This window comes from Oncorhynchus gorbuscha, linkage group LG18 (assembly GCF_021184085.1).
Source record: "Oncorhynchus gorbuscha isolate QuinsamMale2020 ecotype Even-year linkage group LG18, OgorEven_v1.0, whole genome shotgun sequence".
Classification (NCBI taxonomy): Eukaryota; Metazoa; Chordata; class Actinopteri; order Salmoniformes; family Salmonidae; genus Oncorhynchus; species Oncorhynchus gorbuscha.
In genome coordinates this window covers 56,436,244-56,449,582 of record NC_060190.1, presented here as the reverse complement: position 1 = coordinate 56,449,582, position 13,339 = coordinate 56,436,244, and the positions used below count along the sequence as shown (strand labels likewise).

The 13,339-nt window shown below is 43.0% G+C and overlaps 1 protein-coding gene across 1 annotated transcript in view; it reads right to left on the bottom strand.

The window, feature by feature from the left end:
- Window positions 1-1,635: 1,635 nt before the first annotated feature.
- Window positions 1,636-13,339, bottom strand: part of synpra (synaptoporin a) — a 47,118-nt gene continuing 35,414 nt past the window's right edge. The window contains exons 3-6 of the mRNA XM_046312238.1: window positions 4,491-4,618; window positions 3,748-3,946; window positions 3,355-3,546; window positions 1,636-3,261 (exon numbers count right to left, since the gene is read on the bottom strand). Of these exons, the coding sequence (XP_046168194.1) occupies window positions 3,004-3,261; window positions 3,355-3,546; window positions 3,748-3,946; window positions 4,491-4,618 (777 nt within the window). The 3' untranslated portion in view covers window positions 1,636-3,003. The remainder of the gene's footprint in view (window positions 3,262-3,354; window positions 3,547-3,747; window positions 3,947-4,490; window positions 4,619-13,339) is intronic.

Genomic DNA, 13,339 nt, shown 5'->3' with positions numbered 1-13,339 from the left:
ACATTCGCCCACACGACACCATACATGTGGACTGCAGTTGTACGTATTGCCAAATTCTGTAAAAGGACATTGGAGGCGGCTTATGGTGGATAAATTAACATTCAATTCTCTCTTAAATTCTTCCTGCAGTCAGCATGCCAATTGCATGCTCCCTCAAAACTTGAGACATGACAAAATTGCACATTTTAGAATGTCCTTTTATTCTCACCAGAACAAGGTGCACCTATGTAATGGTCATGCTGTTTAATCAGCTTCTTGATATGCCATTACCTTGGCAAAAGAGAAATGCTCACTAACAGGGATGCAATCAAATGTGTGCACAACATTTGAGAGAAATTGTTCATGCGATTTTTGTGTGTATAGAAAATATCAGGGATTTTTATTTCAACTCATGAAACATGAGACCAACACTTTACATTTTGTGTTAAGTGTAATTACCCTGGTAAAAGCCTGAAACTGTGAGTAACTTCTCTTGCCCTGGTAAAAGCCTGAAACTTGGTGAGTAACATCTCCCTGACCACTCCTCTGTTGACCCGGGAGAGCTGTAAAAAGAGCAGCACAGAGAGAGAGACCCCCAATCAAACAATTGTTTGATTTCAGATGCAGCAATAAAAACACATAAGCTTACAGTAGCTGAGTGACAACGAGGCAGCGACCATACTGTACCTACCTTCAGTGGAGGACAGCTGTTTGGACACTTTAACCCTGTTTCAAAGAACCAGGAACAGATAGCAAACTGATAGCAATGGCACAATCCCACATAGTCCGACATGGACACTGGTATGGAAAGTTGAACATGTAATGGTACAATAGGTTCACTTACCTGTTTGACACCTTGGAAGCTGTATTGACTAATGCTTGAAATCCTATTTTACTTGTGTTCTTTGGTTTAATGTTGAACCACCCAAATTAACAGGAATCTTTAGTGTAGAACAGGTAACTTGGCAACAGGTGTTCTTAGGCAAACATTAGCCTTACTGTGACCAAGCCCGCTTAGGTGCTGTTTGTTAGGGCCAAAGTAATAGTCAATCTGAGCTCCAGAGTGGATCATCTTAAATACGTAAATTCTGTTCCCTGAGAATAGCAATAAGGAATCTCTGTTGTCAGGTCAGATGCTCATTGTTAGATTCCCAAGTGAAACTAATACATTCAGCCAGATACCTTTCATTCCAAAGCTTGGGGACAGATGACTGCTGGACTCATTACCCAGGGATTCCTGTCTGCTGATTCAGGTTTACTGGATACGGATCATTTTCTTTATTGAGACATAAAGTCTGGGATTAGGTTTGTTTGTTTGCTAGTAGAATTCCTTCAGTCTGGTAATGGTAAACAAAGGGCCACAGACTTAACTGCCTGCCTCTCTCTGGGAAAGGCTGTTTCTGCTCAACAATCTGACAGACATTCATTGCCCATCCTCCCATCCCTATGGTAACCAAGCTGAGGTGTGTTTAAAGGTGGTGCTCTACCTGGGGCATTGGGTCAGGGCAGGGTAAGGGGTGAATCAGGTACCTCAGGTACCTCTGTGCTGGAGTCAGCCTGGCCCATTAGGGATACTGGCCTGTCTACCCATGTCCCCTAAGACACTCTTTGTGCAACTGTCTGAGAGAGAGAAAGAGAACATACCATGAATGGATTTGTCCAACATCTTTATTAGCATTATTTGAAATGCTTGTAAAATATCCTCCACCCTCAGTAATCATAAACAGATTACAAATACTGGTAAATGGTTTTGAAATTGTTCAAATTATAATGTTACACGGACAGAAGAGCAAGTACATACATGGAGTTTTTTTACCACATGCTTTGACACTCAAGACACATAGTTAATTCATTATGATCATCAATATCAGACACCATCTCATTAGACTTATTTTTATTCATTGCACAAACTTTCCAAAAGTTGTACAAACCTGAATGACTTTGTTTATAGAATTCAAGACAGAGAAAACATGACAGATAACATGGAGGGTGTTCAGGAATGGTTATACAGACAAGCTTGGCTGAGCTCACTGTTTTAATAGTTTTATTCTGGCCCTTTTTCACTGGGGCCTAGCTAGCTAGCTCCAGGATGTGTATGAAATTATTCTTTCATTTAAATCAAGAGCAACCATTTGTAAACAGAGCGGGTACAAACACTTTTCCATTTACAATTGTTAACAACAACATCAAAAACTCCCCACAAATCAATACATAAAACCCATTTATGATCAAGGGCATCTTGTGTTTTCATGGCAGACAGCGAACAATTCTTCCTTAGTGCAGTGAAATAAAAATTGATACAATTTAAATAATCATTCTAAATATATAAAATAAAAACACATGTATTAAAATATAGTGTATACTATAAAGGATGTCTTGAAAAAATATAAATAAATACAAGCAATGAAATAAAATTCTAATAATGAGGAATAAACTGCTACTGTTACCTTGCTGTAACGCTGGGATTAAATCCTGCCAGTTTCATAATTAGAATGTGCACAAACAAGCATAGAAACACATAGCACAACTTCATGCACTTTGTCAAGACTATATAGGAAACTTCAAGAATTATACAATTGTAGACCACATTTCTCTTCCACGACAGTACAAACCAGTTTGAAAAAGATGTCTCGTTAAAAAGGTCTGTGGCATTGCACCGAGCACAGAAAAAGATAAACTGTAAACAGACTCAAGCCACAGGCAATACAACATTCACGAAAACAACATCTAAAAACGTAACTAAAATCTAGATTTGTACAATACTTCAAAATACAACGCGTGGAACTGTATCAAATTGACAATTTACCTTTTCTGGCACCAGAATATTCTTACCTAAGAACTGCATGTAGGTCATTTGGACACATTTTTTAAATGTTTTTGCACAAACAGGACACCAACAACGTGATGCATCAGAGGATCAAACTGAGCTAGCCCCTCATGACCCCCCCCTTCAACCCTTTCCTTCCTTAACCCCTGATTGAATTTGCCCTTATAGAACACTGATGTGCCAATCAGACTGAAAGGCTACATCTGATTGGAGTAGGAGGTGGGTTCACCCACAGGACTGTATTCTGATGCCTGCTCCCGGTCTCCCTGGCCGCTGTAGCCTCCGGACTGGTCGAAGCTGCCCTGGTTGTAGGGCTGCTGCTGGCTGAAGGTCGCGGCCTGTTTTTCGGGTGGCGCTCCAGCGTACCGAGCAGGTCCTCCCTTATGCCAGCCAGTCTCCTTGAAAACAAACCAGATGTTTCCTGCCCACAGGACGAAGTTTAGGAAGCCAAACACCTGGGGAGAGACAGAGTATATCACAACAAAACAAACCATACATGTGGTGTGTGTGTTGTGGTGTGGTAGTGTGTGGTTCACAGTCTCTCGTACCACAGAGGTGTTAAGGCCTGACCAACGGGGTCCTTGCACTGAGCCACACTTGTTGGTCATGACCTTACAGGCAGATATGAGCTCCTGCACCTCATCTGGATCTGTGGCGACCTTGACGTCTGACAAGGCCTGGGCCCAGGCCGAAGAACTGACCAGCCACATGAAGGCGAACACTACGGTCACTATGAAGTCCTGAAAGGGGAGGGGGACATGTTACTGAATAGTGATCAAGTTGCTGTTGGCACAACCAACAGATGTGAAAGGTGCAGGGACTGGGTACATTATACAAAATATATTGCAGCATGGAAGCAGTACAAACACATAGCATACTATCTTATTCAAAAGGAAATATAATCAGTGGAGGTTTGAACATGGAAAAGGTGAGCAGCTCACGATGAGAGGGCCTCGGTTGTTCTCTCGGTACTCGTTCTGGAAGAAGATGTAGACTATGGTGGCCATGAGGGAGTAGAGGAAGGCGAACACAGCAATGGTGACGAAGAACTCAGCTGAGGAAGAATAGTCCCCAATGAGGAAGAGACTCTCCCTCCTCCTCCCATCACACAGCGGAGCCTCAAAGGACACCTGGTGCAACCTGCCACAGAGTGGAGAAAAGAGGAGTCTAAAACACCTGTAGCCACTCTTTAAACAATGGAGAGATTAAGTCTGTTAAAAGACATCAACAGACTGCTGATGACCTTATTTTGTGTGTCTTGAGTGAATATTAGCAAAGCCACCACTGAAAGCATTTTAGACATCTTGTCTGGTGCTCATCACTACCCCTTTGTTTGGTTGCATAATAGCTTTCAGAGTGCCACACAGATGGATCTTAATTGGCTCGACTAAATCTTGCATATGGTGTTAGAAATTACATCTCAAATTGTCTCAAATATTATCCCGCTAGGCTGGTGTTGAAAAACACATGTGTGCACACACACACATACACACAGAAACACAGACAGCAAAGGAATTTGAATGAGGAGCAACAGAGTTGGAGATGGCTCCTAATTTCTTTGTGTTCATTAAACATTCATGGGGCTGCGCTGGAAATTGAGAAAAAAATGTGCTTGTCCTCGAGTTGCATTACTATTATTTATGTGTCTTAAATGTTACTAGAAAGTGTCTAGAAAGGGTCTTACCTAAAAGGATAGGCAAAATTGATGCCAATACTGAGGTTGCTGCTGGCCTTGTCAAGCTGACAGTCAACGCTAACCCGCAGCTGTCCACTGTAGCCTCCACATGTTGCAAATGCAAAAATGGCAAAAAGCTGTTGAGAGACAAACAAACAAAAACAACAAAATTATTGAATTGGATTAGTAGTTCAGGAGTAATTAGCCTGATTATTTAAAGGCCCAATGCATCTGTTTTTTTTATTATCTCAATATCAAATAATTTCTGGTTAACAATTATATACATGTACCTTACTGTAATAGTTTTCCATTAAAATAGTCAAAAATAAATAAATAAATAAAATATTAGCTGTTTAGCAGAGGCTTGGCAGAGGCTTGGAACTGTCTTTATTGGTCCATTAAAGGCCTAGTGCAGTCAAAGATGTTTCCTGTGTGTTATATATATTTCCACATTGAGGTTGGAATAATACTGTGAAATTGGGAAAATGATGGTAATGTTTTTTTGTGTAAGAGCTGTTTGAAAAGACCACCTGAAATGTCAGCCTGTTTTGGTGGGATGGAGTTTTGGCCTGGATGGTGACATCACCGGGCGGGAAATTAGTTAGACCAATAAGACAGAGATCCAAACCTCTCTGGCAATAACAGCTGATTTTCAGTTTTCCCCTAACTAGTGTTTGCGCAATGATTGGAAGTCTATGAATATCTGCATGCTGCAAACGCTAGTTAGCATTGGCTCGTGAAACTCCACGACTTCATCTTATTCTGGGGAAGTAGATAATGGGCCTCAGTGCCAAAATCCCGAAGTATGCCTTTAACTGAAAATGATTTGATATGGAGATTAAAATAGCTGCATGGCAAGACAAAACTCCAACCATGCAAAACCTGCTGGTTAGAAGGTCCTGTGTAAATTGTACTTTCTACCAGCAACTATGAGGACATAACACTGATCAAATGTTCACACTTTTACAATGTTAGTTTCATCAGCCGTTGTACAATATGATACAGAACACAGGAAAAACAGCATTTTGAATGCAATGGGCTTAATGACTCATCTGTTGAAAGTCTGAGAGCGTATTGTGATCACTAAGAACACAAGGGCCTTGTTGTAATTTCCTCCCAATTATTTATGCATCCATCAGTTGTTAAGTCAAAGATAAACAAGAACACCAAAGCGTGCAGGTCTAATCCCTCCCAAGGATTTTGTTGGTCTTCCAGCAGGCAAAGCAGTGCTCAATTTCAATTAGGCCCCCTCCCACACATACAGGTAATTCATATCCATATGGATTCTCACTGCAGTTAGACAAAGAGGCAGTGACATGGCTACGGCTACTGACAGCAATGTCTGGAGTACCCACCCACCAAAGAGCGAGACAGGTTGAGAAATAGGGAGAGAGAGAGAAAATAAACCATTTTCAACGTGAACGACCTCTGTAAGTTACAGGCCTGATGAAGTATATTAGCCGAGCACTGAGAACAGAATGGGCTCATACTGAGAGGTTAGGACTCTCACCGCCTGCTTGCAAAACTAATACAAAAGCAAAGTCTCATCATGAGTGGGAATTAGATTTCAGTAGATGACTCAGATGCCAATGTTCCGTTATGAAACAAACAGACACAGAAGAATTATTAACACTTGGACCTGGACTATTCCAGCAAGGATAATAGGGTAACAACATGCGGCATAAAAAACAGCTGACAATATCAATCGCTCAAATCAGCTATCTGCTCCTTCAACCTGTAGCTACAGCTATAGTTCCAGACACGTCAGGTGTCTGGACACATAACATGCAATAACAAAATACATTAGGTTTCTTTCACAAGACACCCATATAGCAGACGGCAGTCATTAGTACTGTACTGACAGACTGGAGAGAGAGAGCAGTCAGCGTGACAGAGACATCCTCTGTAGTCCTCTTGCGCCCAATGATGACCTCATCACCCGCAGACTCAAGAGAAATTCCTGGACATCATTAGACTTCCGCTCCACTTGGCATGCCCACAATAGGACCACAACTTCTCCTCTCCCAGGGGTGGCTGCAGAGACTGTAGATCTATCTCTGAAAAACGACTAGTGCTATGGAGACATGCATACACGGCCACACATACACATGACATAACATGCATATACACACACACACACACACACACACACACACACACACACACACACACACACACACACACACACACACACACACACACACACACACACACACACACACACACACACACACACACACACACACACACACACACACACACACACACACACACACACACACACACACACACACACACACACACACACACTTGTCCAGTCTGTTGGCTGAAATATATATCAGGTTTGTTTCTATGGGGATCCTCCAAACAGAGCCTGAGAAATAATTCCCATGCTGCAAATGAGCCAAACACTCAACTACCATGAGAACTAGGAAACTTAGATTCACATGTATAAGCACTACTCATCCATAGTCTCATTTTCAGCCCTGCATCCAGAGCTCTGGGAGCAGTAATAGTTATCATTAGCAAGCTCATAATATAATTTGTCTGCGCAGACTGAATGATCCTCTATGTCTAACGTTTTGTTAAAATGAACCCACCAGTAGTAGAGCAGAGGAAAGGAGAGAAGGGAAGGATTGAGAGAGGCTCACTGTAAAGGGCGGCAGGGTAGCCTAGTGGTTAAGAGCATTGGACTAGTAACTGAAAGGTTGCAAGTTCATTTCCCCGAGCTGACAAGGTACAAATCTGTCGCTCTGCCCCTGAACAGGCAGCACTGTTCCTAGGCCGTCATTGAAAATAAGAATTTGTTCTTAACTGACTTGCCTACTTAAATAAAGGTTAAAAAAATAAATATTATCTTGGTCAGAATGGATGAGTAAAGGCACTGATGAGAGTTTATAGGCTGTAATTAGGCTAGAGCAGGGTTTCCCCCCCACTAGGTGCACATTTGTTTTTTTTGCCCTAGCACTACACAGCTGATTGAAATAATCAAAGCTTGAATTTGTAATTATTTTACCTTTATTTAACTAGGCAAGTTAGTTAAGAACAAATTCTTATTTTTAATGACGGCCTAGGAACAGTGGGTTAACTGCCTGTTCAGGGACAGAATGACAGATTTGTATCTTGTCAGCTCGGGGATTTGAACTTTCAACCTTCCGGTTACTAGTCCAACGACGGTTACTAACCACTAGGCTACCCTGCCGCCCCAGCTGTGTAGTGCTAGGGCAAAAACCAAAATGTGCACCTAGGGGGCCCAGGAGTTTGGGAAACCCTGGGCTAGAGAGAGCAAGTCATGATGGAAAAGCTCATCACTGCCTGCACTGAGAGAGGGTTATTAGTAAGCTCTCATATCTAGTCACTTCAAAGGACAACACAGGCATTTCTCCTCAGAAAGCCATGTAGTGGGACAGCAAGTCAAACCAGGAAGATAATGTAACAAACGGCAGTCAGGGAAGTGAACCCAGGTCTCTGGCGTGAAAGGCAAACACCCTAAACATCACGTCAATAGGGTTAACACACCTGGTGGGAATTGTAATGTGGCTCATATAGCGAGGATCGCTACAATATCTTACAGACCAATGTGAAACTGATGCTGGATTGAACAGAAGTGTCGCACTAAGAATTACACATCTCCATTTACATTGCACCAACTTTAGTTGATCATGCAGAACATTACACAGCCTAATCACTCTGTCAACTTATCTAAATCTCAACAATTTTGCAATTATTTCTTAAGGGAGAGGCATGGTATTCTCTTATCATTAGGACCTCAATGCTGAAATACATTTGTTGAATTTCATTAAACATTTTGTAACTGAATATCTGACCACACCTAATCAACTGCAGTATGTAGAGTGTATGAAAATGTAACTTACCGGTGCAAATATAACCATACACATTTGAAAAGAAAATTACAATCCAACTTTGTTACACAAAATGTTTTCTAGTAGCTCTCACTCTCATCCCGTGAAACCGAAGAAGATGCTCCCCAGAGACTGAGCAGGGTTGTGTGTTTTCTACCTCTCTCTCTTTCTCCCTCCCTCCCTTTTTCATAAAGTAAAACAACGAATATTGTGAGAGAGAAAAGTGATATGAAAAAAGCGAGACACGGGATAAAAAGAGAGAGATATGGATATGATGTCACACCTATCAGTTTCTTTATTCAGTGTGTTCTCTTCTTATCCCAGCTGAAGATAGGACTCCACACACACACACACACACACACACACACACACACACACACACACACACACACACACACACACACACACACACACACACACACACACACACACACACACACACACACACACACACACACACACACACACACACACACACACACACACACACACACACACACACACACACACACACACACACACACACACACACACACCTAGCTATAATGTACACAAAACCATACCACAGGAAACCCCAGAACATGCCATAAACAACCTCACAACATCGATAACCTACACAACTACAACATTCTGAGCACCACCAGCTAACGTTCTCTTCCAATGACATTGATGTACAGTACCAGTCAAAAGTTTGGACCCACCCTACTCATTCAAGGTTTTTCTTTACATATTTTGATTTGTTTAACACTTTTTTGGTTACTAAATGATTCCATGTGTTATTTCATAGTGTTGATGTCTTCACTAATAATCTACAATGTTGAAAATAGTACAAATAAAGAAAAACCCTGGAATGAGTAGGCGTGTTCAAACTTATGACTGGTACTGTAAGTGCACAGAAACACCACTCAAACCAGACCTAAATGAGTCTGAGGAAATGCTGCCATTAGAGAAAACAATATCCGTAATCACAGACCCAACAGGGTGAGTTTCATTAGGCAAGAATTATAATTCTGTAGCAGTTGAGGAAGACCAGCTAGAGTGGGGCTTGACCCAGCAACCCTGCAGTAACAGGGCAATCACACAACCTACGCCATAAAGATCCAGACCTCTTGCCAGCGGCTGTACTACGCTTACGTACTTAGGTGTTACAAAACTGTGATGTCTAAGATTGAATCATTGAGGGAGATATGAGAGTTAGTAGGGAGTGGGGAAAGAAGCCATTTTTTTACAGGGAAATATAGTATTCTTTCTAACAAAGATGTCTCCATATACACTACATGGCCAAAATTATGTGGAGACCTGCTCAATGAACTTCTCATTCCAAAATCATGGGCATTAATATGGAGTTGGTCCACCCTTTGCTGCTCAAACAGCCTCCACTCTTCTGGGAAGGCTTTCCACTAGATGTTGGAACATTGTTGCGATGACCTGCTTCCATTCAGCCACAAGTGCATTTGTGAGGTTGGGCACTGATGTTGGATGATTAGGCCTGGCTCGCAGTCTGTGTTCCAATGAATCCCAAAGGTGTTTGATGGAGTTGAGGGCAGGGCTATGTGCAGGCCAGTCAATTTCGTCCCCACCGATCTCGACAAACCATTTCTATATAGACCTCACTTTGTGCATGGGGACATTGTCATGCTGAAACAGGAAAGGTCCTTCCCCAAACTGTTGCAACAAAGTTGGACGCACAAAATCATCTAAAATATAATTGTATGCTGCAATTCCCTTCACTGGAACTATAGGGCCTAGTCAGAACCACGAAAAACAGCCCTTGACCATTATTCCACCTCCAACAAACTTTACAGTTGGCACTATGCATTGGGGCAGATAGCATTCTCCTGGCATCCTCCAAACTCACATTCTTCCGTCGGACTGCCAGATGGTGAAGCGTGATTCATCACTCCAGAGAACGAGTTTCCACTGCTCCAGAGTCCAATGATGGTGAGCTTTACACCACTCCAGCCGACGCTTGGCATTGCACATGGAGATCTTAGGCTTTTATGTGCCTGCTCGGCCATGAAAACACATTTCATGAAGCTCCCGACAAACACTTATTGTGCTGACGTTGCTTCCAGAGGCTGTTTGGAACTCGGTAGTGAGTGTTGCAACAGAGGACAGACGATTTTTACTCGCTACAGCACTTCAGCACTCGGCGGTCCCATTCTGTGAGCTTGTCTGTCCTACTACTTCGCGGCTGAGCTGTTGTTGCTCCTCAACGTTTCCACTTCACAATAACAGCACATACAGTTGACCGGGGCAGCTCTAGTAGGGCAGAAATTTGACGAACTAAATTGTTGGAAAGGTGGCATCCTATGACGGTGTCACGTTAAAAGTCACTGAGCTCTTCAGTAGGGGCCTACTGCCAATGTTTGTCTATGGAGATTGCATGGCTGTGTGGTCAGTAACGGGTATGGCTCGAATAGTCAAATCCACTAATTTGAAGAGGTGTCCACATACTTTTGGTCATATAGTGTATTTCAGGATGTTGTGTATCCCTGAAAATAATCAGAATTAATGTTAACAATACAGTTTTGAAAACATAGCTTGTCCAAAGAAAGAGGTCTCTTGGCACAACTTACCTCAGGCAATGGGGCAAATTAAGCTGCAGGACAGGGTAAGTTACACTGCCTACACATTTCTGTAATGAATGAAATTGTAGGGACCGACACTGGAGATGAGAAGCAGGTACGGGAAGTCAAACATTTAATCAGGAACAGACATGAAACAAGACAGGAGCAGGTCCCAGCTTTGATGCACCTGTACTGACCTTGCCTTCTGGATGATAACGGGGTGAACAGGCAGTGGCTCGGGTGGTTGTTGTCCTTGATGATCTTTATGGCCTTCCTGTAACATTGGGTGGTGTAGGTGTCCTGGAGGGCAGGTAGTTTGCCCCCGGTGATGCGTTGTGCAGAGCTCACTACCCTCTGGAGAGCCTTACGGTTGTGGGCGGAGCAGTTGCCGTACCAGGCGGTGATACAGCCCGCCAGGATGCTCTCAATTGTGCATCTGTAGAAGTTTGTGAGTGCTTTTGGTGACAAGCCAAATTTCTTCAGCCTCCTGAGGTGGAAGAGGCGCTGCTGCGCCTTCTTCACGATGCTGTCTATGTGGGTGGACCAATTCAGTTTGTCTGTGATGTGTATGCCGAGGAACTTAAAACTTGCTACCCTCTCCACTACTGTTTCATCGATGTGGATAGGGGGTGTTCCCTCTGCTGTTTCCTGAAGTCCACAATCATCTCCTTAGTTTTGTTGACGTTGAGTGTGAGGTTATTTTCCTGACACCACACTCCGAGGGCCCTCACCTCCTCCCTGTAGGCCGTCTCGTCGTTGTTGGTAATCAAGCCTACCACTGTTGTGTCGTCCGCAAACTTGATGATTGAGTTGGAGGCGTGCGTGGCCACACAGTCGTGGGTGAACAGGGAGTACAGGAGAGGGCTCAGAACGCACCCTTGTGGGGCCCCAGTGTTGAGGATCAGTGGGGTGGAGATGTTGTTGCCTACCCTCACCACCTGGGGGCGGCCCGTCAGGAAGTCCAGTACCCAGTTGCACAGGACGGGGTCGAGACCCAGGGTCTCGAGCTTGATGACGAGCTTGGAGGGTACTATGGTGTTAAATGCCGAGCTGTAGTTGATGAACAGCATTCTCACATAGGTATTCCTCTTGTCCAGATGGGTTAGGGCAGTGTGCAGTGTGGTTGAGATTGCATCGTCTGTGGACCTATTTGGGCGGTAAGCAAATTGGAGTGGGTCTAGGGTGTCAGGTAGGGTGGAGGTGATATGGTCCTTGACTAGTCTCTCAAAGCACTTCATGATGACGGTAGTCGTTTAGCTCAGTTACCTTAGCTTTCTTGGGAACCTGTGTTTGAGACCAGGTGAGTCCAATAATCGCTGATGCGTGTGATGGGGGGGAAGGCAGGTCTGCGTAATGATGATGGCAGGAGTGCGTAATGCTGGGGAGCCTGGCGCTCAAGCGGGAGCAGGCATGACAGAAATATTACCAGTAGCTTTTAAAAACCATGTCTCTCCTTATTTCCCAAACACAATTCAACACAATCACAATAGTTTTTGTCTTAATCATATTAAGCATATTTTAACACAGGCTTAACACCTAGCAATCACTTTGTACTTTTGTTTTTACACTTGTAACTTAGGCCCTGTTGTTACCTCATATCCTAGCGATAATGCCTAGAATTACGCCTTGGAAGAAAACACTTCAATTTTCTTAACTTGCCATTGGCGCAACATACCCCATACCATTGGCTCAGTTTACCCCAAGGCAAAGATTTTGAGTATATTAGCCCACACAGCTACAATGATGCACTTTCATGCTAGGTTCAGGACCTCATATTGAAGCTTATAGAAACTCCAACTGCTAAATAGAACACTCTTATCTACTTTGGTTTATACACAAGCATCATGAAACCTCTAACACAATCAATTAATTTGACTTGGTGAAAATACTTTTTTGGGACCTTGCTTACCACTTTTTCCATGTGGTTTTCTTCCTTCACAGACTCCATTAAATGATGACTTCTTCCTAAATATTTGGTCAAATTATAAATTTTTGTGTATGGTTTCCGAGAAGCAACTTCCCCCTTTTGCTCAACTTACCACACTCTCCCCTATTGGAGTACCTTAATATTCATCATCATCATCATAATAATAATATAACCTAAGGGAGTTGTTGGTAGAATGAGAAACAATAACATTTAATGTGATTTAGCACACATCCTGTCCTTATAGTAGTAATGCAATAGCTTTTTGTGCTCCCAAACCCTACGGCCCAGGGGACTGCAGCAGAGGAGGCTGGTGGGATGAGCTAGAGGAGGACGGACTCTTTGTAATGGCTGGAATGGAATTAACGGAATGGAGTCAAACGTGGTTTCCATATGTTTGATGTATTTGATTCCGTTCCAATGATACTTCAGCCATTCCAATGAGTCCATCCTCCTATAGCTCCCCCCACCAGCCTCCACTGGATTTCAGATATAAAAGGG